Source organism: Lichenostomus cassidix, chromosome 17 (assembly GCF_008360975.1).
Source record: "Lichenostomus cassidix isolate B80296 chromosome 17, HeHo_3.0, whole genome shotgun sequence".
In the NCBI taxonomy this organism is placed as follows: domain Eukaryota; kingdom Metazoa; phylum Chordata; class Aves; order Passeriformes; family Meliphagidae; genus Lichenostomus; species Lichenostomus cassidix.
The window spans coordinates 6,119,471-6,144,488 of NC_139497.1; the positions used below are offsets into that span (position 1 = coordinate 6,119,471).

General features: G+C 51.6%; 1 protein-coding gene and 1 long non-coding RNA gene across 3 annotated transcripts in view; one reads left to right on the forward strand and one right to left on the reverse strand.

The window, feature by feature from the left end:
- Positions 1–267: 267 nt before the first annotated feature.
- Positions 268–4,977, reverse strand: LOC146429961 (uncharacterized). Its single transcript, XR_014855423.1, has 2 exons — positions 4,139–4,977; positions 268–572 (listed from the first exon to the last, which is right to left on the reverse strand). It is a non-coding gene; the product is annotated as an uncharacterized LOC146429961 (long non-coding RNA).
- Positions 4,978–5,162: 185 nt separating this feature from the next.
- MEGF9 (multiple EGF like domains 9) overlaps positions 5,163–25,018 on the forward strand; it is a 47,674-nt gene continuing 27,818 nt past the window's right edge. Inside the window, exon 1 of one of the 2 annotated variants that reach the window (XM_085077200.1) lies at positions 5,163–5,652. In XM_085077200.1, coding sequence (XP_084933326.1) covers positions 5,334–5,652 — 319 coding nt within the window. In that variant the 5' untranslated portion in view covers positions 5,163–5,333. The remainder of the gene's footprint in view (positions 5,653–25,018) is intronic. The other variant, XM_085077199.1, reaches the window with a different exon arrangement.

Genomic DNA, 25,018 nt, shown 5'->3' on the forward strand with positions numbered 1-25,018 from the left:
GTCCCTCAAAATCCCAGTGTCCCCAGAGCCAGGAACTGGGCAGAGGGGTCCAGGACAATTCTGGGGGCTGCACTGGCGAGGAAATATGCCCCACTTGTAGATCTGTGGGATGCTCAGCTGCAGGCAGAGCTCTTTTGGCAGCAGGGAGGATAGAAAGGGTTTCATTGGAAATGATCTTTATTGGCGAGCGCAGCTTTGCTGAAATCAACCCATTTTGTGGGAACACGTAGGAAACTATTGATGGGGGAAAAAAATCGGAACCATTCATTTTGACCTTCAGAGGGTAATTTTTTCTTCCAAAGCATGTCATTTCAACAAATTGCTCGGTTTAGTTTTGACGTTACCACTCCAATTGATACCATTTTAATCTTCCTTGTGTGTGAGCTGCTGGTTCCTGGGCTGAGCCCTGGCAGTGTTGGGCAGTGGCACCCACAGCACCTTCCCATGCCACCCTTGCAGCCACACAGCACAGCAATCCTTCCCCAGCGATGCTCCTGAAAGCCTTCTCCAGCAAACTGGGGATGGACTGCAGGATTTGGAGATGAAAACACATCTGTAAGCACCACAATTTCCTGTGGAAGAGAAATTGTACTTTCTGAACACTCTGAGTCAGCAGTGCAGAACCTGACCCTCCCTGCTCAGCCCTTCTGATCCAGCCTCTCAGAAAACAGCAATAAACATATGCATTAGCCAATTTATTCGGTGTTTTGCATTTGCAGGGCATTTTTGATGTGAAAAGGAGCTTAGCTTTAAATTTGTGTGACCTTGACACGCCTAAAGTTAAGCTGCTCTTTAAGTGTGAGTAGAACTGGGAGCTGTTAGTGGTGCACAGACCCCCACCGTGTCCTGCTGATGTCCCCCTGGCAAGAGAGGGAAGTCTTGCTGCTGATTGCATTGATCTGAGGTGACAGCAGACCTGTGCCAGTGCCAGGTTTGTTTATGCTCACATAGGAGTGGTGGCTGCAGCATGCAGCGCTTGCAGCTTCATTCACCAGGGCTGGGACTTCTGTTGATGCCTGGGAAGTTGCAAAAAGAGCAATTGCTCCCTGTTCCATCCCTGCAGTGCTTTGTGCAGATAAAAAAAGGTGTGTGAGGCTGCAGAGGCTGCGAGGGGTAAAGGGATGTCCCTTCTCATCCATGCCTGGGATCCAAGGCTCCTCCTGGGTGGATTTGCAGGGAGCTGGAGGGAGGGAGGGATGCTCAGTGCTCAGCACTGCAGTGACAGGGCTCTCCTGAGCTCACCTTTAAAGCTCCATCATTATTTCAGAGACATGCCCAGTGGTAAACTCCCCGTGAGCACAGTGTGTGAGGGAACTGGACCCAATGAAGGAGGGGTTTGTCACCTTCGGAAACTTGGTGATGCTGTGGATGCTCCTTCTGCACAACAAGGTGAGGCTCCAGGCCTCTGCCCACCCATCGCTGCCACCAGCAGCTGTAGGCCTGCAGAGACAACTCCCCAGGCTCCATTTTTAACTCACTCTCTTTCATTTATATTCAAATCAGAGGATAAATGTAGGCAATGCGTGCGCTCAGCTCAGGCAAGGCTGCCGCTCCAGAGCAACCACAGAGAAGGTGTTTTATTTTTAAAATAGATGAAGGAAGAGATGAAGACATGGAATTCTGCACTCCAGCTATCACCTTCTTGTTGCTAATGTTGCCCTGGTCATGAAAACAGAAAGACTTATATAAATTGTTTTCCAACATATGTGCTGTTTAGTCAGCTCCAGCGGTGAAAATAAATCTTCTGCTTGTGCTTTAAGTCAGTTCCTGCGTCTCATAACCAGGTTTGTAGAGATGCTCTTGGGGATTTTGACTTCCAATTCCTCTTTATTTGATGATTTAAATAAATGATAAATATGTATATGTAATAATGAAAATATTCACGGGAGAAGTGCAGCCTAAAGAATATATTGATCTCCCCTGAATCAGGGCTCTGCAGAGGGAGTGGAGGGCACCCTGCTCAGGGACAAGCCCTGCAAAAACCCACTGAGGTGGGCTCTTAAATGCAGGTGGAAAAGTTTCCAGCACTGTGTGCAGCTCAGACTCACAGGCTGTGTGCCCTGATAAGGCACATGGGATCTCACTAACAACCCTTTGCATTTAGAACAGAATTTTGCCCTAAAATATAATCCTGACGAGCTTAAAAGTGACAGTGGCCTTTTGCAGTGTGCTTTAAGCACATGTATGCTGACACCTCCATGTGTTGACCAGGCTGGACTCAGCCTTGTGCCTCACTCCCCACGGCAGAGCTGTGCTGCCTTGTCTTTTCTGGGCTCTGCCCACCCCAGAGCACACAGGACTGTCAAAAACCACTTAATACACCTTGACTTAATGGGAGTTGTGCAGCAAAATGCTGCTGGGTGCTTGGAATGCCAAGTCTGCAGAGAGGATTCATTACTTCTGCATTGCAATTAATGATAATTAAAAAAAAAAAAAGAGTTTTTGTATTGAGAGTTATGCTGGATGTCAGAATTAACATCTCATTGAATTATCAAAGCTTTCAAGCAGTGGGTGGTGGAGAGTGGCTTGGGGCTTGCAAATAGGTCAGAGAAAGAGCTGCTTGCTAAATATCTGATGGAAACTTTCCACTGGGGAAGAAAATCTTGCTGATTTGATGGAATAGGAACAATTCTTCGGGGGATGTCGATTCCCGTAAAAGTTAGGGAAAAAGCAGGCGTGGAGGCTGGGCTGCCTGTGTGCAACCTGGGCTGTGGGGCTTGCTCCCCAGGGATCCATCCTGATCACAGATGCATTACTCCCTTTCTCATTGCACAATGAAAACATGGAAACAAGGCAAGCGTGAGCATTTTGGCGGTGTGGTGCCAGCACAGGTCTGCTCTGTGCTTTTGGCACCTGCACCTGAACGCCCTTGGAAGCAACCAGCAGCTTTTCGGGCACTTGGGCTTTGGGTTAAGCCAGGGATTGTGTGGGTCCGGAGCTCGGGGCTGTGGAGCACTTGCAACTCTCTGTGACATCGACAGAGGGAGCGGCAGGTCCTGCGGAACTGTCCCTGCGCCGGGGCTGGGACATGCCATCCTCCATCCCTGCACCAGCATTTTCCATCCCTTTCCCCAGCATCCTCTATCCCTTTCACCCAGCATCCTCCATCCCTTTCACCAGCATCCTCTATCCCTTTCACCCAGCATCCTCCATCTCCTCACCCAACATCTTCCATCCCCGTTATCCAACATTTTCCATCCCCTTTGCCCAGCATCTCTCACAGCCTTTCTCCAGCTTTCAACCCATCCTTCTGGCAGCTGGGGGAGCTGGCAGTGGTTTCCACCAAGGTGGGAATTCATCCCTCAGGTTTCCCACCGTTGCTGCCATCAGGATGTGGCATTACCACAAAGGCTCCGGGTTGTGTGTACCCACAACATGTCAGAGACAGGAAATTTTATTGTTGTGGCTCTTTATAATGATTCTCATAATAACCCAGCACTGAAATCAGCCAGCTGGGTAGAAGGAGTCTCTGGTTTTGTGTGTGATCCCACCTCCAAGGAGTCCTTTTTCTTGGGTCCTACTGGGGATGCCCAAGGACCTTTGACAGGATCTTCCTGTCTCCTTCCTTTGTTGGGGTGACAGCAGAGGGCCACTTTTATTTAAAATTAAGGAATTTCTTTGTTCTGGACAACTCTTTCCCTAATCTTTGCTCTGCTCAGCTTCTTCTTCCCATTCCCATAGACAATAACCTTGTGTGAACTGCTGGAGGAGACACTGGCTCAGCAAACCCTCCTGCCCCCCTGCCAGCTGTGTTCCCCCTGATCAGAGGGACCCTCCAGTCCCGTGGGGAGCGACAGGCTGGCGGCGATTATGGAAAGCAGATCTCAGAAGGGTTTGTCTCCGTGGGGGAAATGGCACAGCAGAGCTGCCGGGGAATAATAATTATATTATTATGCAGGAATAAAGTCCCATTTATTTCTGAGAAGGGAATGGGTATGGGGGAAGAGCAGTGAGTGATTGCAAAATAATTACCCCACAGCAGCTACGCTGGGCAGTGCTTCCCTTGTAGTCAACTCCTAAATATTGTGCTAGAGAAGGACTGGCAGCCTGGACCGCGTGGAGGGTGAAGGTGGGGCTGTCCCACCCCAAAGGACACTTGTCAGCTCCTGCAGGAACCAGAGATGATGCAAACACTCACCTGGCAGTGCCACACACCTGCGGGCAGGGCCGGGCAGCCAAAAGCCACCAAGCTCCCAGCGCCCTGCACCTTCCCGCAGCGGGATGTGTCCAGGGATGCTGCTGCTGCTGTCCCAGGGCTCTGTCCGGCTCACCCGGCTCCTCCAGCCCATCCCAGCGCTCTTCCACGTGCCTTTGTGTTGATCAGAGCGGCGTTTTCCCACCGCGCGGGGCTGGCAGCGCATTCCCGTCTTGCTTCACCACCCGTGAACCAGCGATCACCCGCTTGGGTCCCGTGAATAATTAATATCTGTGTCACTGTGCTTCCTCCCCCCGCGGCACTGCCGATCGCTCCTCCGGGCCGCGGGGTTTGGCCAAGGTCACTCACTGCCGCTTCGGCCCCGGCAGGACCGCGGGCGGGGCGGCCTGGGGGTCCCCAGGTGTCATTGTCCTTGCGGCTGCCGGGTGGGGAGCAGCTCCGGCGGCGGGAGAAGAGCGGCACAAAGGGCAACGGCATCACGGCAGGCCTGGCGATGAGGGCGGCGGGCCGGGGACACGGGGACAGGTGGCTGCTGAGGGGCGGTGACACCCCGACCTGCTGCACCCCTCCGGAGAGCTGCAGCGGGGTGCAAGGAGCATCCCTGCTTTCTGGCAACCCGCTTTGTGTCCCCATGCGACTGCCGGCGCCTTCCTCCTTGTCTCCCAAAACTGAGGCCGGGGAGCGTGGGGGAAATTTAATTTTTTTAATAAAATTTAAAAAAATGTTAAGAATTTACAGACGTAGGCCCCTGTATTTTTGCAAACCGAGCAGACCTGGACCGGCACGCACACGAAAGGCGAGCCCTTGCCCTCACGGCGCTGCCGGGCTCGGTGGCTCCGGCCGGTGCCCCTCACGCCCGCACAATGCCGCCCCCTCCCCGCCGCGCCCCGCCCCGCGCCCCGCCCCCGCCGCGCGCCGATTGGCTGAGCCGCGCCGTCAGGTGGGGCGGGCGCGGCGCCGATTGGGCGCGGCGGCGCGGGGCGGGGCGGGCGCGGCGCTGTCAGCCGGGGCGCGGCGCGGCGGGAGCCGCCGGAGGGGCGCAGGGCGCGGGCGCGGCATGGCCGGCTGAGGCGGCGGGAGGAGCCGCCGCCGCCCGGCGCCGCTCCCGGCCGCGCTCGGTGCGAGTGCGAGCGCCCGCGTCAATGAATGAGTGGATGGCGGAGCCCCGCGCCGCACCATGAGGCGCCGGCCGAGCACCGCGCTCGCCCTGCTGTGCCTCGCCGCCCTCCTGGCCGCCGCCGCCGCGCTGCCCGCCAGCGCCGCTCCGCCCGCCGAGCCCGGCAGCGGCAGCGGCGGCCCCGCTGAGAGCGGCCCGGGCACGGTGCCGCCCGCACGGCCCCGCGGCACCGCCTCGCCCGCACGGGGCAGCCCGGCGCCGCCGCCGCCCCCGGAGGAGGTGCGGGAGGAGGAGGAGGAGGCGGTGGCGGAGGAGGAGGAAGAGGAGCAGCAGCAGCAGCAGGAGGAGGAGGAGGCGGCTGCGGGCAGCGGCCCCGCAGGTGAGCGGCCCGCGCGTGTCGGGGAGTGTCAGCGGGGCCGCCGGCGGGGAGCGGGACGGGGCTGCGCCCCATGCTCCGCCGGGCGGACAAAGGCGCGGCCGGGCTCGGGGCGGCGGCGACCCCCGTGCGGGCTGGGTGGAGAGACCCCCGCGCTGCGGGACCCCGGAGCATCTCCTGGCCCAGCCCCGCTCCGGCCTGCCCGCGGCTGTGCCGACGCCGGGATGCGGTCTGGAGGGGCAGCGGTGCCAAGCCCGTGCTGTGCCGGGGGTGTCACCGGTGTTTTTGGGGAGCAGCGGGGCAGGTGCTGGTCCAGGCTACCCGAAGCATCCTTCAGGCAGTGGTCCCTGGCATGCTCTCCGTGGAGGAGACGGAGACAGGTCCGTCCCATCGCCCTGCATCCAGGCAGTGCCCAAACAGGATGGATGCTGGCCTCGGGCAGCCCCGGTGGGACTCTGATGTCGAGTTGCACAAGGGTCCCCGGTGTCCCACCTCGACGTGCCGGCAGCAGAGGGAGAGCAGGGTTGGTGATGACTTGGAGTCACCAGAGCCCTTGTTCTTGCCTGTGTCAGGAGGTGTGTCTGCAGTTCAGCAGGTGCTGGGGTACTCACATGGTACCTGATGGCTTTTGTGCCAGGGCAGGAAAGAGCCACCAGCTTCATCTCTGCTGGTAATGATGCATCTCGGTGCAGCCTGTGCGAGGCCTCATCCTGCCCCTCTGGTGGTTGGGGCTTGTGCAGAGCTGAGGAAGGTGCTATGGCAACGGGAATAAATGGAATTATCAATGAAGGGTGTGAGGAGGGGAGAGGTGAAGGGTGGACGGGAGGGCTGTGGTCTCAGGTAGGCTCTTGCTGGGTGTAGCACAGAGTGACAGAGCTGGTTTCACTCTGGGAGGTGAAACACCAGTGATGCTCCTCAAAGCTGAGACTTCAGTTTACCTATAGATTAAAACTCTGCTGGAGTCTGAGGATCGAGCTTTGTCCACTTTACTGGAGAACTTGGCTTCACTCTGCATTTCCAAGGCTTTCTTTTCAAACACATGCAAATACTATAGTGCTAATTCTTTCCTGTTTTGTATTTATATTTTCACTTTGCCTGGAAGATGTTTGGTTTAAGTATGTTGAGCCTCCTCTGATGTGAAAGGGATGCAGTCTGTTCTGGTAGTGTTAGCAGTCTGAACAAGGGGATTAATCAACCTTTTTTATTTGGCTGGAAATAAAATCAGCAGAAAATCTGGAGTCGTGTGTTTTTCAGACTTTAATTCCTTTCCTTCCGTTGAGGTTTCTCTCTTTGCTTTTTCTGGAAGAAATAGAATGGCTTAAGATTGGGAATTGCTGATAAAGGTAGGATGAGTTGAGTGTTCTTAAAGCAAAAGTAATTTCCTCTGCTGTGCTGGATCAGACTGAATGGACTGTGCAACTCAGTGCAGCACAGTGTGACCCTCTGGATGCCAACCAGGGGATCCACATACACATCCCAAGCTTCCTCCAGCACATTTCCCTCTCTGACCCCCTGTGTTGTGTTTCCATCAGTATCCATTGGCATTGTGGCTCCCAGCCTGGGCTCCAAGGGCCTCATGGAGAGTATCCTGCTCATAGAGGCAGAGTGACAAGTGTGTGAGGTGACTCCTTTAGCAGTGGCTTTGGGATGCTCCCAGATGTCCATGTAGGATGCTTACATAACATCCTCTGTGTCTCCTGCTGTAGGAGCTATCAGGGATGGAAGTCTGGGGGATTTCGTGTCTAATCCCTGTGCTGCCACAGGCTGCCCTCACCCCTGTGCTTCAGTTCTCACTTGGGAAAAGGGAGCACTGAGGGTGAGCACTCCCCACCACCACCCTGGCTGTGCTGAGGCTGTAGTGTGGAGGCCAGCATCACCCTTTGAAGTTTTAACGTGCTAATTATTAATGGCTTCAGCCACTTAATCTCAAAATTGCTCTCTGGTGCCTTTACGCTGTGGTGATTGCCAGGGCAGGAGCACATGGGCAGATTATGTCTTCTCCAGGAGGCCAATTTGTTAGTCCTGAGTGTGACAGGTTGAGATTAGCCCTGGCTGATGGGGGATTGCTGGTGTTCTCCAGGGCTGGGTGGGTTTTAGGGCACCTGAGGGCAGATGAGGTGGAATCAGGAGGACGTGCTGGGCTTGGCAGCATCCCCCTGTGCCATGGGGGAGCCTGGGGAGGTGTTGTGGGTGGGTGCTACAGCCATGGTCTGTATGGGAGCTGCTCTCTGTGGGTTTTGTGGGGTTTCCTGTGCTGCCCCATCTGCCGTGAAGAATTCCTGTGCAGAGGTTTGCTCTCAAAGGCTGTTAAGCACCGAAGGCACAGCAAAGCCAGTGGACATAATGGGCTTAGCTGAAACCCTCCGTTTGCTTTAACTCAAGCATGTTTTCAACATCACTTTTCCAACTCATTAGGTAATTAATGCATTATGTGCTCTGTTGCATTGAACAAATGGGTCTTTTCTCATGCACATTATTAGCAAGGCTTCCCTTAATGTTCATGGCGTTATCACTGGTAAGAGGTTGGTGTGAGAGTCCTCAGGGTCACTGTTGTTCAGAGCTACCAAGATTTCAATTCTGACTTTGGTGCATTTCTCTTTCTGATTTAAGAAACACTTCAGCTTTCTCTGAAAAGCCTGCTTGCTCCGCTCTCGTTCTCCTCCCTTCCCCAGTTTCATGATGTTTATTTTTCTTTCCAAGCCTGTGATCGTGTTAAAATCCCGGATTTTGTTTTTAAGAGAAGTAAATTGCTAATCCTTATGTTTGTGGAGACAAGCTTAGAAGTATCCCTTGCCTTATCACCAAAGCTGCTAACACCCGCCGTGGGGACTCTGCCTCTTCCTTTTATCCCCAGTAGTCTTGTTTTAAGCAGGAGCTGGAGCTCTGCTGGGGAATCTGGCTTGGGGATGCTTGTGTTGGAGCAGAGATGCAGCTGCTGTGGCCAGCTTGGTCCTGGTTGGACTTTCTCTGCCTGCAGAACAAAAATCCTCAATTCCACCTCGTTCTATAGGGCAGTGTTGAGCAACGTGGGTCTTATTGAAGGACGTTTTGTTGTGACTCTTTCCAGCCCCATGCACAGCAGGTGGGTGGGCTGAAAAGCCCAAATGTCCTTTCACAGCCTTGCTGTGCTCAGACTGTGCTGGGTCAGCAGGAGAGCTGCACCCAAACCCTGGGTATTGGTGTCTTTAGAGTGTACTGAGTGCTTCAGATCCTGAAAGCTGTTGCCTTCTCTCCTCCCCGGTGTTTTGTCATGCTCCACCTGCCTTCCTGGGTTACCAGCTCCCAGAGGTGACGCTGGCTCTGACTCCTCACCTCTGCACCTCTTGGGAGGGGACAGTGAACAATTTCTGCTCCAGCCACAGGGCAGGAAATGCAGGTGGCTTGGAGCATTAACCACGGGAAGGTGTCACACACTGCCACGGAAATGTGTGAGAGCTGAGTCAGGGCGTGCAGAGATGGCTGATGGGGCCACCTCGGGCTGGGGTGCTGCTGCTCGGATGGAGGAGGTGCAGCCAGAGCCCCTCAATGGGTGCTGGCTGTGGCTGTGGGTGGGATTAGCTGATGGGTTTAGCTTGTGAAGAGGAGCCTGGCAAATCCCTGGGGGCGTTGGGGGTGACCTGGGTAGCTGGCCGGGCACAGGGGAGGTGACACAGTGAGGAGGGGGCTGGTAAGTCCTGGCTTCAGCTCTTCATCATCCTACTGGAGGGTTTGGCTTTTGTGCAGGGCATGTGGAGAAAGGTCTGTGCACCCTGTTCTTGCAGGAGCTATGGTGGGGGCAGGTTTGGGGGTCCCCAAACAGTATTGCTGTAGAGGAAAGACAGGTCCAAACCATGGAGCCATCAGCAGCCAGACCCTGCCACACTGGGGCTGTGCCCCTTGAGGGGTTGGGAGCTCCCAAATCCTGCTAGGACAGAGACAGCTGAGTTGTTGAAGGTAGTTTCAGGACCTTGTCACCATCCCTTTTGCAGCTCTAAGTGACTTGTCCTCTTCCCTTCTCTCATCCAGCCATTAGATCTCTTGGAAAAAGTCTTCCCACTTAGGTGTGGTTTCACACACAGCTACCTGCCTGCATGCTCCTTCTCTGCCTGTGACCCTGTGGGGAACAAGCAGGAGGAGCCAGGGAGGGCGAGCTGGAGCTTTCCTCCTGCTCATCACTTGAGAAGGCAGCTTAAGCCTTCCTTGTTTGAGGGCTCAGGATTGTGTTCAATGTGGTTACTGAGATAACTTGTGTTCGAGGTGTCAGCAGGATTTAAATTTATTTAAAAAAATGGAAATGAAGTTACGGGTGTGAAAGCTGAGGATAAGGAGGATGGTCTTGTTCCTCAGGATCAGCACAGGAGCAGCCAGGGCAGAGAGTGCCTTTTTTTCAATCAAGTAATAAGTTTGTGTCTTTGAGCTTAAAATAAAGAGATGTTGCCCACAGCAGAAAATGTCACTCCCTTGCCTTCTTCCCTGCCTCCACGCTCCCATCTGAATCATTCTTGAAGCAGATGCATCCAACTGTCTTGACTCAGGATTGAGATTCTGAGACTTAGCAATGCTCATGAAAATAAGAATATTTCTGCAAGGATCTCTAGAGCATCCAGAGTCTTGTTTGTTAGCTTCTCTCTGCTGGGATGTTGCCTTTTGGTTTTATTTTAAATGATAGCTGAGGTTCAGACATCACATCACTGAGCTGCCACTTGGAAAATGCCATCTGTAAAATGGCACTGCCACTGTGTGGTGACATTATTTATCTGTCTGCTCTTGGAAACAGCCAAACACCAGCCTGTGGGGAGGGAAAGGTACTGGAGCTCTGAAAAAAGTGGCTTTTCTGAGGCTGTGTGGTGGCAGGAGATGTCCCAGTCCCTTGCTGATGCCAGTGTCTCTCCAGGCCCTGCAAGGGTGGCTGGGACAGGTGGGACAGTGCCTGGAGTGTGACCAAAGGGACTCCTGTGACACACACTGGGGTTGGATGGGGTGCAAAGGTTGTGCCTGTGCAGGCAGCTGGGGAGTGTGTGGCCAAGTGTGGAAGCTTCCTGGACAGCGGCTGGTCCTGCCTTTGGAGCATCTTCCTGGTGCTCCTGGTCCCAGCGAGGTGCCCTGGCATTGACCTGCCCAGCTCTGCATGGTCAAGGGGCCATGGTGACAGGGGCTACACCGAGGTGTCACCTGAGGGTGTGTGACCCTATCCCAGAGGGGCCTGTGGTCCTTGTGCCGCTCTAGTGTGGCCTTGCAGGTGGCTGCAGCATCCTGGGATCTGCCCAGCGGGGTGGTGGCGATGGTGGGCATCGAGCCTGTCCCCAAATCTGTCCTCACTGCCACGGGTGAGCAGCACGAGGACAGGGACATCCAGGACATGCCACCCCCGCGGCTGCGGGCACAGAAGCACAGAACAAGCTGTCCCTGAGGAGCTGAGGCCTTGGATGCAAAGTTCTGCTGAAGTCAGGGGAAAGATTTCAGAGGTTTTTTGACGAGAGCCCTATAAATACCCAGGGCTGAGGCTCCATGCTGGTGCCATTTGTGCAGCTAATGCCAGCTGACTGTCAGGGAGCGCTGCTGCCGATCTGAGGTGCTCACTGGTGCTTCCAAGAAGCAGCCAAGCTCTTAGCAGTGGTGTGATGCATCTGCCAGCTTTGGGAATAAACCCATGCCAAGGCCGGGTGCTGAAGGCAGGGATCCTCTTACAGCCGTCTGGCTCCTTCTGCTTTACCTCTGACAAGCACTTGAAAAATAAAACAAAAAAGTAGCATCGAGGAGCTGGGTTTTTATACAGCACCTTGACCACACCTGAGACTTCACTGAGCTCTTGGATGAGGATGGAGCAAGGGCTTGGTTTGCTTTAAAAGTCCTGGAAAGCCACGGGCTGTGTTGGCCTGGCAGGTGCTGCATGTCTGAGCTCAACAGGGCTGCCTTGTGCAGCGAGGCATCGCTCGGTGGGAGTTGGGCCCCGAGGGGCAGAGTCTGGCACTTTATAATTGGTTGGGGATATTAATATGTTTTACGAGCTAAAGGCTAGATTGCAATCCAGCCATCTGCCCTGCCTTGGGGGGTCCTGTGTCTCCAGCACCCCAGGAGAACAGAACCAGTTGCGATTCAGTCTCATTAAACTGGCTGAAAACCAGATTTCTGGTTCACAGGAAATTATTTGCTTTTTTTTAAAATTTGACTGTTGGGTTGTGTCAGACTGAAATTGTTGTTCTTGCTTTGCTTCTGCTTAAGCTTCCAGTGAACTCGAGGGTCCTGTGCCTTGAGGCTGCCCTGTAAGATTGTTGTGCCTGGGGCTGAATCCATCCCCAGAGTGGGGCTGGGGGCTGCTGGGTCCCTGCCAGGGGGAAACGCTCCCAAAATCCCAGCAGGGCTTGTCTGGAAGGGTCTCTTATTGGATTAAAGCTTGTCAGTCTGGAAGCATTTCCAACAAGACATTCTAGGCTTGGAATAATTGAACCTCATTTGTCTGGCAGAACATTTTCCCCCTTATTCAGTAGGAAACTTCCCGATGGTGCTGGTCCTGGCTCGCTGCAGGAGGAGCAGGGGAGGCTATCACCTCTCCTGACAGTGTCACTCACTCCCCCAGGGCTCCCATCCCTGCTTTTCCCGAGGAGGGATGCAGGAAAAGCGGTCCAGCTCCTGCATCCCAGCTGGCTGGTGCCCTGGCGCTGAGGGCTGGAGCAGCTTGGCTGTCTCCTCCTGTTTTCTCCGGCCATTCAATAAAGGCAGGGAGCAGGGAGGGGGCTGCTGGATCCGCCTGCTTTCCCGGGATTTCGCCTAGCTGCCTGCGAAGAATAGACCCTCCAAACACTGCCGGGGCTGTAATCGCCTGGGGACCTCTGGAGCTGCCCAAAGCGGCTCTTTTGTTGGGAGCTGAATTCCTCCTCTGGCTGGTGCTCATCTGGATCTTCCCATGCAAAATTCCTCTCGCCCTCCGTCACCCGAAATGCAGCAGGGTCGTGATGCCATTGGGGCTGCCAGCCCCCGGATTTGGCAACAGCTCTGCTCCAGCCCTTCAGGGCTTTTTTCCCTCCTCCCCTCTCTGGAGGAGATTTTTGACATCTCTGCTCCTCATTCACACGCACAGGTCCTGTTTCAGTGAATGAGGAGCTTCCCCGGAGCTGCATGAACTCATGCAAAGCCTTAGTTTGGTCTTGTGCTGCTTAAAGGAGGATTTTTTTTTTTTTTTTAATTTCTGAACACCTGCTGTATGAATTAAAATTTGCCTTGTAAATGTAACCGATTCAGAGTCTGAGCATGAGCGATGGGCGTTTGCTTTTCGCCTGGAAAAAGAAAAAAGCAAAAAACCTCGAAGGTTTTTCTCCTCTGGCAGCTTGGCTTTAAAGCAGAGAAGCCCAAGACACTTCTTATTAAACCATTTTTAATTCAGTTGCCCCCTGTCCTTATAAATAAGCCCCCAGAAACATGACGAGGCAAGCATCCCTGCTATTTATAGCTCGGCTCCACATGCCTGTTTTAAAAATCAGGCAGCTAAATGGCTCTGCAGCCTTTCAGCAAAAGGCTTAATGACACAGGCATTTTCTATGCATGGATGGGTGGATGTTTAAAGGCTGTTGGTGCTGAGCCTTCACCCCGAGCAGGCAGGATGGTTTCTGCATTGGGGAGGTTTTTTCCTGGGCCAAGAGGAGCCCCTTGGCTCTGCCCTGACCCTGGGGAAGGATATCTGGGTGGGCTGCACCCCATGGCTCAGCCCTGCTCCAGCCCTGGGGATGTTCCCAGCAGGGTCAGCCCTCCCACCCATCCCCACACCTTGGCTCTTCTTGGGGTCACAACTAGACAGATAAATTGATATTCCTCAAGGTGTTTGTTTGGTTTTTTAAAAATTTAATAATTTGTTGAGGCTGCGTTAACCCTTCATTCCTTTTTGTTTTCTTTTCTTACCTCTGTGGCATCATCTCCCTCTAATGACGTGGCTGCTGGTAACCTTTACCCGTTTAACTGGTTGTGCCACTTCTCAGATGAATCTGCTTTATTCCTGGCAAATTATACAGCCACAGTTTTCAGGCAGCTTTACTGTATTTTGACTGACTGGCTGACTGTATTAACTGATAGTGCTGCTTGGGCTGCTTTGATCCTGTATTATTTATGGAAATGATGGCACATAACTCTGTGTAGCTGATTAATGCTGCATGTATTTTTAATATGCTAGTTCTCCTGTTTGATCTGTGCTAAATGATTATTCTCTGATGTGTTCCTGGGTTCATTTTGGCTCTTTATGAAAAGGAGATTGAAATGGACTGTTTGTTTTGTTGCCTTTTTTTTTCTTCCCAGTGGTCTCATCGTGGGCTGCTTTTTCAGCTTTCACAGGTTGTTTTCCCCAGCAGGGCTCTCCCTGCCACGTGGAGCACTTAGACTTTATTATTGCTATTAATTTGAGCGTTTCATTGGTGACATTACTCTAAATTCATCCCTGTGTGTGCAGTTGTGTGAAGTTTTGAGAAGACACATGGTAGAACAACAACGTTTTGGGTGATGCTCAATCCTTCCTTCTGTGCAATTGCTGAATGAGGCTGTGACTATCACTGACTGGAGCTTGGGTCCAGCAGCACCTGAATGAGGAACAAACCAGTCTGAATTGGAAAGGGCTCAATTCATATTTTCTGTGGCCTGTCACAGGATGGCTGGGACTGGTTGGTGTTACGAAGATGATTTTAATTGCCAGGGATGTGTGTGTTTGACCCACAGCTTCCTCCCCTGCGGTGTGAGAGGTGGTTGTGGCTGGGGAGGGATCTGTGGGCAAAGTTGATGTTTCATCCCAGGAAATGCCCACTGCATCCCACGGCATGCATGGCATGTGCAGTGCTGCTGACGAGGAGGAGGGAGGCTGATGTCCTTCCTCCCTCCTCCAAAATCAGCACTAGATGTGTCTGACGGGGTGGAAACCAGGAGGTTGTTCCGGGAGAACCATCTGTGAGCTGGAGGATCAGCATTTCCCCATCCCTGGGGCCAAATGGAAGGGAGGAAGTTGATTATTTTTAAAAATATATACTTTTTTTCTCCTGCCTTTTGTAATAAGTGCTCATTTTTCTGGCACAGGCAGGGGTTGTCTCCAAATCCCTGCCCTCACCCAGCACGTGGTCAGATCCACCTTCTCCCTGGGCATGCTGTGTTCCAGCAATAACAGGTTTGTGAGGATGCTTTCATGAGCAGCACTGTAAAGGTGCAAAGCAATGCTCAGAACCTTCAAATGAAAGCTTTTTTTCCTCCTCCTCTGAGCAGTCCTTTTTGTCAAAATCAGCAAAATATATATCTTTCTGCAAAAGATCCCTTTTCCTTTAATGGGTTTTTCCATTGAAAACAGTTTAAACTTGATGTTCTGTTCCTTCCCTCCAAATTTTTCAAAGCTCCTTGGGCCATGAAGACTTCAATGATTCCATTTCCCTTCTTCCCTCTATTCCAAAAAAGATGTATAGCTATAAGTATGTATAATATATATAACTTTTTTCCTACTAGCTAAAACTCTTGCCTTTTATCACAAAGCAAACATTACAGGCTGGGTTTTAGGGTGTACTTTCTCTGCCCCAAAATAGATACACACTCACCTGAGTGATTATTTGGGGGGAAAAACCAGGATGGATGCATCGTGTTGGGTGCTGTGGGAGCAGGCAGGATTTTGGGATGCAGCTCCTCCAAACCCAGCTGCCTCCCCAAAACCTGTGCTGGTGTCAGATGTGTGACTAATGGGGCAGAGGCACCCACGCCTTGCGGTGCTGCGGGTTTGGAGCATTCCTGGATGGGGAAAGGGCACGGAGCTTGTGCAATGCCTCAGCTGGCAGTGCCTGTGGGGCAGGGGGGGCACTGCCATGCACCCCTTCCCACCCCAAACTGCAGCCTGCTCTGTGGGGAGCTGGGCTGGGATGCAATCAGGATCCCAGGGTATCCTCAGGAGGTGGGGGATCTGTTTATCCAGGCTGGAAGGTTACTGGAGCTGAAGTGGAGCACGCCGACCTGTCAGCTCCTGCCTGGGCTGGGTGTTTGCTCACTTGCTGCCAGCATGGCAGTGTCTTCACCAGAGCCTTCCCAGCTCTGCCCTTCCCTGCCGAGGCCATTGGGTTTTTTTCCCAATCCCAATACTTGAGAAAGGATTTTGGTGGGGATTTGCCTTGTTTTTCAGCTCCCCCCATGACTTGGACACGAATGCAGCCATACCAGCTCCTGGCACTCCCCTCCGTGTCATGTTAAGATCTGCCCTGTGGGGTTTTCCAGCAGTGTCCCCCAGTTCCTTGGCAGGGCTGGGGGTCCCCCAGTTTGGGTCTGGGGGCTCTTGGGCTGTGTGGTGTGGCCATGGCTGGCTCAGCATCCCCCAGGCCACAGGGCCAGCTGGCACAGGGAGCAGATGGGGAGGTGGAGCTGGCTGCTCGGCCGGGTTTCAGGCTACGATAAAGCGAAGTGACGTAGAAAACTAAATACCTGTTATCAGAGAAAGGCAAACACAGCCTTCACCTGCCTGCAGCCTTTCTCCCTTCAAGGGCAGGCTGCACACCCAGCGTGTAGCTCCCTGGAAAAGATGTTCTCTTATTAATGTGCTTGCTTTGGCTTGGCTTGCCTTGTTGAGAAATCCAAGTTTAACTTCAGATAATGAATGACAAACATTTAGCTGGTCTTAACTATTTTATTCTGAGTGTTTTTTTTCCTCGTGGAAGTTTACAGTGAGTTGTTGACAGCGTGCCCTTTGACGTGGATTAGTGCTGACGCCTGGCAGTTGGATCTTCCCATCCTTTTCACATCTTGGTTGTTCCTTTTCAAGGGAGGCTTTTGTACATGTCTAATCCATTTAAAATGAAAGATAAACAAGAAATGGACCAGTCTCTGAAGGGACAGTCGGTTACAAGGGTGGTGTTTACTTGCCTGCAGAAGAAGACATGGACTGGATGGAACAACAGGAGAGAGCAGCACCCCAGCACATCACTTTGGTGTCAGGGGATGCCTAGAGCACTGTCTCTCCCTGATTTTCAGTTTACAAACCCCTTAAAAGCTTTCCAGGAGGTGTGTGGATGGTAGTTCAAGTTTATAGAGTGGAGAGCTCTCTCTGCTCTATTTCCATCACTGTGTGATCCCTCTGAGGGGATTCCCTGTGTTCTCATGGATGTACATGAGCTGTGTGCACTTTGCCCTATTGCTGATACCTCTCCCACCTGCAGATCTGTAATTCCAGGTGATATATTCAACAGTGGGTGCAATATTGACCCTGTCAAAGTAGTAGTGTCAGGGTTGTGTCAGGTACTGCAGCTCCCTGGGTTCAGCAGGATTTTGGATGCTTCTTTGCAGGTGGGACTCAGATCCTCTGTTTGCAGGTTTTTTATTTTGGCAGCAGAGCTGGTGGAAGAGGAGGCACCACTCCTCCTCCTGCAGTACCAAAACAGTCATTATGAAGCCCTCAAAAATGAGGAAATGGTCAAGATAGAAATGTCAACAAACCTCTCCTAGCTGACCCATTGGCTGCAGAGGAAGCTCTGTGGTTTTGAGCATTTCTTTGGCTTGGGATCAGGCTTGGTTTTGCCAGTCCCAGACTGAGTGTGCTGCCATTGCAGAGGGTAATTCCCCCTTGGTGATCCCAAAGGCTCAGCTCTGACCCTGCAAATCACTACTTTGGTTTCAGCATCTTGGCTCAGACTTCAGTGCCTAAGCTGTGGGTGAGATGGGGAGCACTGCACAGAGAGCCTGAAACCCTCGTGCCTGGCTGCCTCCATCCCTCCTGTCATGCTTTTAAGGGTTTTGCCTATTTACAGAGCATTTGGGTGTTCTGTGGGACAGGGCTGTTGCACTTCACTGGACAGCCTGGTATTTATTGTGGAGGTTTCAGAGAATTGGCTTAGGCTTTAAGTCACTGTTTGTTTGTGGTTGCTGAACTTGTGCTGTTTAATGGAAACATTTCCCTTTGGTAGGTGAGCTATTGCTGGAAATAAATACAGGTAATACCTTGTGGCTGAGGCAGGAGCTGGAGCTGGATGGAGCTTCAGGGTCCATCCATGGTGACTAAGGAGGGAGGAATGAAAAGCTGATGTGCAGCCCTGATTGGAGTCATTAATCTGCTGCAGGGCTTGGGGGCTCAAAGCAGAGGTGAGGGGGAGGCAGGGGGATTTATGCTCTCTAAATTCAGGAGGAATTGCTCAGCAGTTGCTGGAGGAAGGTTTGGAGTTGAGCTGCACAATGCTGGCTGCTCCCCCTCAGCAGATGATACTGGATCTGCTGCAGTCCCCTGTTTCCAGTGATAAGTGATGGCTTTCTCCATCCAGGTGTCTTTTTCCATGACGTGTCCTGGCCCATATCAGTTGTTCCCTCTTTGAAAGCTTGGCTTCTCTTCCATGGATTTGCCAGCAAATTTTGTCTGGCTGTGGCATCTGCGACCCAGTTTGGCAGTTTGGCTGAGAGCAAAGGTGTGAAACAGGTCCTTAAAGGGGGGATTGAAGTCACTCAGTGGGAGCTGGAGGTAAAGGCATCACTGTGTCCTGTGCAAGGTATAGCAGGGTGAGCACAAGGCTGCATTATAAAATAAGGGAATAAAGCGTAAGGAACAGGAAATTTCCCAGCTCGGATGACATTTTCCTTGCTCTACCCCAGCAGCTCTCCCTGCTTGCAGCACATTGTAACTTACAACTCCTTGTCTGGCAGGAGTTATGGTAACTCCAAACCAGCCCAGAGCACTATGTCATCATAACCTTGAAACAGGACGCAAATGGCAAAACCTGCCCGAAACCAGTTGTGATTACTCATGCTCCGTGCTATCCCTCTCCCCCGCTGGGCTTTCTGCTATGGTAATTCCACTTATTAAGCAAGGAGACAAAACACCTTTATTAAACTTGGAACCAAGCTCGGGAGCAATGAGAGAAGCAGGACTTGCTGGCTGCAGGCTGTCAAAGGGTTTTCTTCTCTTCAAGTCCCTCTCCCTTCCTCTGCATGGCCTTTAAAGCGAGTGAGAAAGGAACAAAGATACTTTGCTGCTTGTGATGAATAAAAGTCTGCATTTAAAGATGTTTGTTTAGAGTAGGAGAAAAATTAGGAATGTGTATTGGGAATGAATCCTGGGATTTGTTGGGGCTTTGCTTCATCTCCAAGCTTGAAAATGTAAAGAGCTGAGATGGACTGGGGTCGTAGCTCAGGCTCTGGAAAGCTTCTTTTTATTAACACTTGCAGTTAGTGTTTATTAACAGTGTGGATAAAAGGCGCCTTTGTTAACGGGTCTGTCCCTTTGCTGCTCGGCTGGAGGAGCTGAATCTTGAAAGGAACTGCCCTGGGCACCTGCTGGAGTTACTGATGAAAGTTTTCATTCCAGATTTTCTCTACAGGCTTAAACATAAAATAGCCTGAAACTCTCCAAAGCAAATCTTCCTTCTCTTTCTCATTAGAAAAAGGTAAAAAAAGTTGTAAAAATGCCTCTTGCTGCCTGTGCTGTGCTGCCAAGCTATGAACCATGGGCCCGTTCCCTGTGTAGAGAGCATCACATCTCACAGCAGTGTGACCCCCCTTGGTCCATCTTCTACCTCCTGTGGGTGTCCAGAATCTCCCTCTGAATGCATCTCTCAGCCTGGGGAATGATTAGAAGTTTAAAAACCACTCCTGCTTGCTCAGAGAGAAACCTGGGCCTGGTGTTTGTGCTACCCCTGAAGGTGAGGACCATCCCCAGAGGCTGTGTGTCCCCAAAGCAGGTTGGGGGGCTGTGGCAGCCATCTGAGGAGCAGCTGCTGCTTCCAGGAGGTGCAGAGCACTCCTCTGCCTCTGCTGGGGGAGGATGCACTTCCCAGTGTTTTTATATTGAATTATGGACTGACTGTGCCGTTGCTGTTGGCATCTCCATGCTTTCGTGCTGCCTTCCCTCCTGGTGTAAGGGTGCTGTAAATGAGGGAGAGAGGAAGGATGGCTTCCCACCACATCCATCCCAGGTTGGACTGAGCTTTGGTGACTGTTTGGGGTCAGTGAGGTAAAGCTGCAGCTCCTTTCATACACCACTGAAGGACCTGGTTACACCATGGCTATACCTGGTGTAAAGACATTGGGCTATTCTTCACAACAGAAAAAGCGCTGCGTTTTGCAGTGAGATCAGCCATGTGTGCTCACCAGCTCCCTGGGAAAGCTCCCAAGAGATCCAAGCCCTGCACTGTACACGATGTACCTGCAGGGAGGCTGTCACAGCCCCCACCAGCTCCCCTCCCTTCAGCAGCTGATGGCACTGAAGCACATGTGTTATCACCTACTCTGCTCTCTGTACTAAGCAATAAATGGCTTTCCAGCAGCCTGCACTTGGCCATTCCCCTTTCTTCTCCCAGACAGGGTGAGCACACCCAGGGCTTGGGGCAGCTGTGGCTGGGGATGGCAAACCCTGCTCAGCTGCACCTGTGGAGCTCTGGGGTGTGTTGTGTTCCAAGCTGGGTCTGGAAGGAGCAGGTTGGAGGTCACATCCATTGCTGCCAAGCTGAGGTTGATGCTGGGAGCACGAGGAGTTAATTGCAGTGACTCGGGAGAAGAGGAGCTGTTGTATCTGCAGGCAAGGTCCAGAGGGGAGAAGGCTCTGGAAGGCTGCATGCCCTGCAGTGATGGATTTTGGTTTGGAGTAACTTCATTGTGTCAGACAAATGTGCAGGCAGGACAGGAGGCAGTTCTGTGGCTGGGCAGATCAGTTCCCTCCAGGCTGGACAATGTCCCTGCTCTGCTGCATCCCTGGGAGTGCAGGGTGGCTGGGAAGGCAGGGCTGTGCTGCTGCACCTGCAGGAACTCAAACTTTTCCTTCTCAGCAATGAGAGCGAGCAGCAAACATGGCTGTTACTCAAACAAAAGGTTTGACCCTGTTTTCCCCGAGGTCTCTCCCTGAGGAGTCACTGGGAACCCTCTGGGATGTGATCAAGGGGTGTTAGCTGAGCTCATCCCCCAGCTCACCCTTTTTCTTGCTGGTTGTTCATGCAGCACAGCTATCCAGCCCAAACACAAGCAGTTGGAAGGATGGTTCCTGCTCAGGGTTTTCTCTGTAGTGCCTTAAATCTCCCCTATAAATTAACATGTTTGTTCATTAGTTGCAACTCCCCAAAGCACGGAGCAAAGTTTGTGAGTTTAATTACTTCTTGCAGGAATCGGAGCACGCCGAGCCTTCAGCAGATGATTATAGTTCATATTATTCATGCAGCTCTTCATAATCCCTTTCTCTGCTAGGGCATGGTCAATAGATACTAAAATTGGAATCCACTCATAAATTCCCAGCCCCATCCCATGTGAGGTGTCTTGATCTTCCACTGAAAGCATTTTGCTGACAAAACAATTCAGTTTCCTGAGAGGAGCCACACAAGTGCATCTGCCAGGAGGGTATGAGCTGCCAGGGTTCTCTGTGCTGCTGGGGAGGTGTTTGCAAAAGTTACTTTTCACCCTGTTTATCTCTAAACCCGGAGTTGGGCTGGCTGTGTCACATGCTGGGTGGTAAAAAAAACGGAGATTTTCAAACAGAAACATGGAATATTTATATGGTTGCAGACGTTTGTGGAAATATTAGTGGGAAAATCTAACCAACTAAAGCAAAGCGCCAACAAAACTATTTTTAAATTAATTAAAAGGCTTGGATCTACTTTTTTTTTTTTAACTGTGGAGGTTTTAATCCTCAAGCATTTATTTGGTCTATTTGAAGTTACTGTAGCTTCTTGTATCATAAACATTTTAGGGCCACATTCCTCTTTGTGCACAGTCTGCTTGGTGAGAGACCCGGAGGGTTTGTCTGCCTATGGAAATTTATTGTTATATAGGAATGAATAATTCCTCAGCTGCAGCTGTGTAATCCCTCCTGCACAGCTTTTCTGCTTTATAACCTGGATCCTAATGACTCCAGGACCCCTCCTGCTTCTCCTGACATCTCCTTGTCCCATCCATGGGAGCTCCTCAGGTGCTGTGCTCCAGCAGAGCTGTGAGCTGGGGATCTCCCAGTGCAGGGGGAATACAAAGTTAATGAGAATCTATTTTTTTTTTCTCTGATGTTTACAGGGCTTTATCCTTTAGTCTCTCAAGACAGCTTTACACCTGTGAGTCTGACTTTTGATGCAGGTTTACTGGGGAACGAGAGGGTTCAAAGCTCTGTGCGCAGGTTGCTGACTTGTTTAGCATCAAAAAGGAAGAAAAAAGCAACAAAATTGCTCTGTGCGGAGGAGCTTTCAGGAACTCCTCAGAAACCAAAAGCCTGCATGTTCCACTGCAGGTGCAGGGAAGGAACAGGAGTAACAAATCCCAGGGAGTGAGCAGCCTGTGCCTTTGGGGAGGCTCTGAGGGTCCTGGTTTACTCGGGGCTGGTGGGGCAGGAGGGCTGGGAGCTGTGCTGGGGAGCAATGCTCCATCCCTTTGGAAAGGCAGGGACAGAGCTGGAGTTTGGCTGAAGCCCCAAAGCTGTCTGCTTCAGGCTGATGAAAAGTGCTTGTGCAGCTGCTGGTGACCCCAACAGTTGGGATCTTGGCTTTGTACTGCTTTCCAAGTGATAAGTGAGAGATTTAATCTGATATAATTTTCCTCAGCAGATGTGTTTAATCTTTTAATGACATTACAAGTGATGTATAAGCATTGAGAAATTCTTGTCTTTCCCCCCTTGTTGACCCATAAAAGCCTTTTATGGAACAACACAAGTGACTCTAACACTCTTAACAGCATTCATGTGAATGATGTTCTCTTCACCACCAGCACACCTGACTGCAGAGCCTGGAGCTCGATGGAGGCTGTAAGTGCCCAGAATGTGGTGCACTCACTAATAAAGGGAATGCAAAATAACAGAAGACACTCCTATATGTATATAAATTTTTTTTTGAGGTAGGCAGAGATCTTCCTACCACTTTGGCTTTGCATTGTAGCCTCAAGTGAGAGCAAATTACAGGTCTGAGCACTTTAATGCACCTTCGTGACGCAAGAGTTGACTATTATTTTGTGCTGAGTGCTGTCTGGATGGGAATGAGTCCTGGCACTTGGCAGAGCTCCTCTCTTTGGGAAGTTACTGTGCTTCAGCTCCTCTCTGGCCTGTTCTTGCAGGAGCTCTTAGCCCAGGGCAGATGTTCCTCAGCTCCCTGGGGCAGAGCTCAGCCAGGCTGTGCCCTCTCAGAGCTGCTGCAGCCGTGGGGAAGGTTGGATGCCAAAGCGTTGGGATAACAACTCCTGCACTCACAGCAGCAGTAGAGTTGCACCCAGGTGAGCAGTGATGGAGTTGAACCCAAATACCAGTGCAGCACCACACTGAGGTGGTGCATCAGAGACGTGGAGGGGACAGGCTGGAGCTCAGGAAAGAGTTTTACAAGGGCTGGGTAGGATGGGACCTTCCCTTTGAACAGCTGGCTCGTGGATACTCTCATTATCCCATGCTGACCCTCATCCCATTGCTGGGGGAGATCTGGCACATCAGGGGATCGTACTGAGGGGATGAAATGTCATCTCAGGGGTAAGGGAAGGAGCCTGTTGAGAGGCAGGAGGGAAAGAGAGCAGTGGTGCAGCACAGCTGTGCCTTTGGCTGCAGTAAGGAAAAGCTCCCAGTGGAAAGAGCAGTGTCTGACTGTTTAGGGGGGATCTGTGTGTTTGGGGGAAGAACTGGAGCTGCCACCATCCCTGGGCAGTGGAAACAAGGAGGAAATCAGAACTGCCAGGTTGGCTCAGAGCAAAACTTCACCCATCCAAGAAAGGCCAGAAGGAGATGCCAAGAGGGCAGGACATAATCCTGACTTTTTCTGGACAGCATTTCAGGGTCTTTCCCATCAGGCTGCTTCCTCCAGATCCCTGTGTTTAACAGCCACCAGTGGACCTGTCCTTTGTGAGGTTTTCCAGTCCTCCTTTGAAGCCATAGGTATTTCTGGCAGCCAGAGCATCCCCTGACAACGAGTTCCACAATTTAATTATGAGGGGAAAGGAAATGACCTTGGATAGATTTTTAAACCTGCTGCCTGATCCCTTTATTCCTGTCTTGTCAGGAATGGTGCCTGGAGAGAGATTGAGAAGGGGAAATGGGAGAGAAGGTAGGGTTTGAATTTGGGAATGAAATATGGAGAGGAGGGAAAACTGCTAAATTAATATGGAAACAAAGCCTTTCCAGGGATGGGATGCTGTTGTGTGCAGTGGTTTAAATCCAATGGGATATCTGGGGAGTATCTGGGAGTTGAGGTTCTTGCTGGGCTGTGTTGGCTTCAGAGCTGCAGGTGCCACACTGGGGCTGCACCTCTGCTCCCAAAAACCCAACAGTGCTTTCAGGTTGGAAATGTTATTTTTTTTTCCTTCATCTAGTCCAGAGAAGAGAAAATGTCTGTCTCCTTGGGGATGCTTTTGCAGCAGAGCAATAAATAGCATCCGTGGGCCTTCACAGCTTGCTCTTGCAGCTGCATGTTCTTATAACCAAAAATGTGCACCTTGGGTTTTCCACACTGGCTCCCAGGGAGTAGGTGAGTTCATTGAGGATTTGCACTGCTTCAGGATGTCCCCAGTAATGTGGTTTCACAGAGACCTTCGTGCCTTTCACAGTGTTGGCTTCTTTAGCCCTTTGTAAATATTTCACCTGTTTTTTGAATTATTCATTCATTAAGTGGCTTGGAAGGGAGAAGGAATCATGCTTATAATATGTGTGAAGACTTAAAACACTGCAAAGCTGAAAGGATGTGAAAAAAATAATTTGAGGAAGGTTTTTTTACATCAGAACAAGCTCTGTTTAAGTACTAGAAGGGGATGGGAGATGAAAAGATGCAGGTCCTTGGTAGACCTGGCACAGGCTGGGATGTTGCTGGGATTTGCAGAGTTGGAGTTTGCACTGGGGTGGGATTTGGGGTGGCCTGGGGGTGCTGGCACTGAGCTCAAGGTGGCCACACTGAGGTCACAGGGCACCCTCAGACCTGGAGGTTCGTGGTGGTGTTGGTGCTATTTACAGCCATGGTGTGGATCCAAAACGATAAAACATAGAAACAGCTATTCTCCAGTTTATTGGTGACCTATGGCCTTTACATAGTAAAAATTAATCACTTGGGGGTTGGGGCCAACTGAAATTGGATATTAAATCTCTCTCCACACAGCAGGGTGCCCCTTGCTGTAGCAAACTGGGAACCTTTCCTTTCACTCTCCACCTTTCTCTAAGCAACAAACAGTGAAGTGTTGCTCCCAAAGGGAGAGGTGTTTGGGGTTTTTGTTTGAGGGGTAACATGGCAGTGACACACATTTTTATGGTGCCTCTGTTCTTCGACCTCAAAACATCATTTAATTAATTAAAGCCTGTCAGTCCCTTCATGAGCAAAGGTGGTGGGTTTTATCTGCAATACCCATGTGCTCTGTGGGGAAGGAAGGGGAACCTGGATGGTTTAGCAATGGGGAACAGGCAGAGACTAGCAGGGCTTGGAAGCCCTGGGGAGCAGGGGAACACCCTGAGATGGGGAAACTGAGGCAGAGCAAGCGTGAGTCA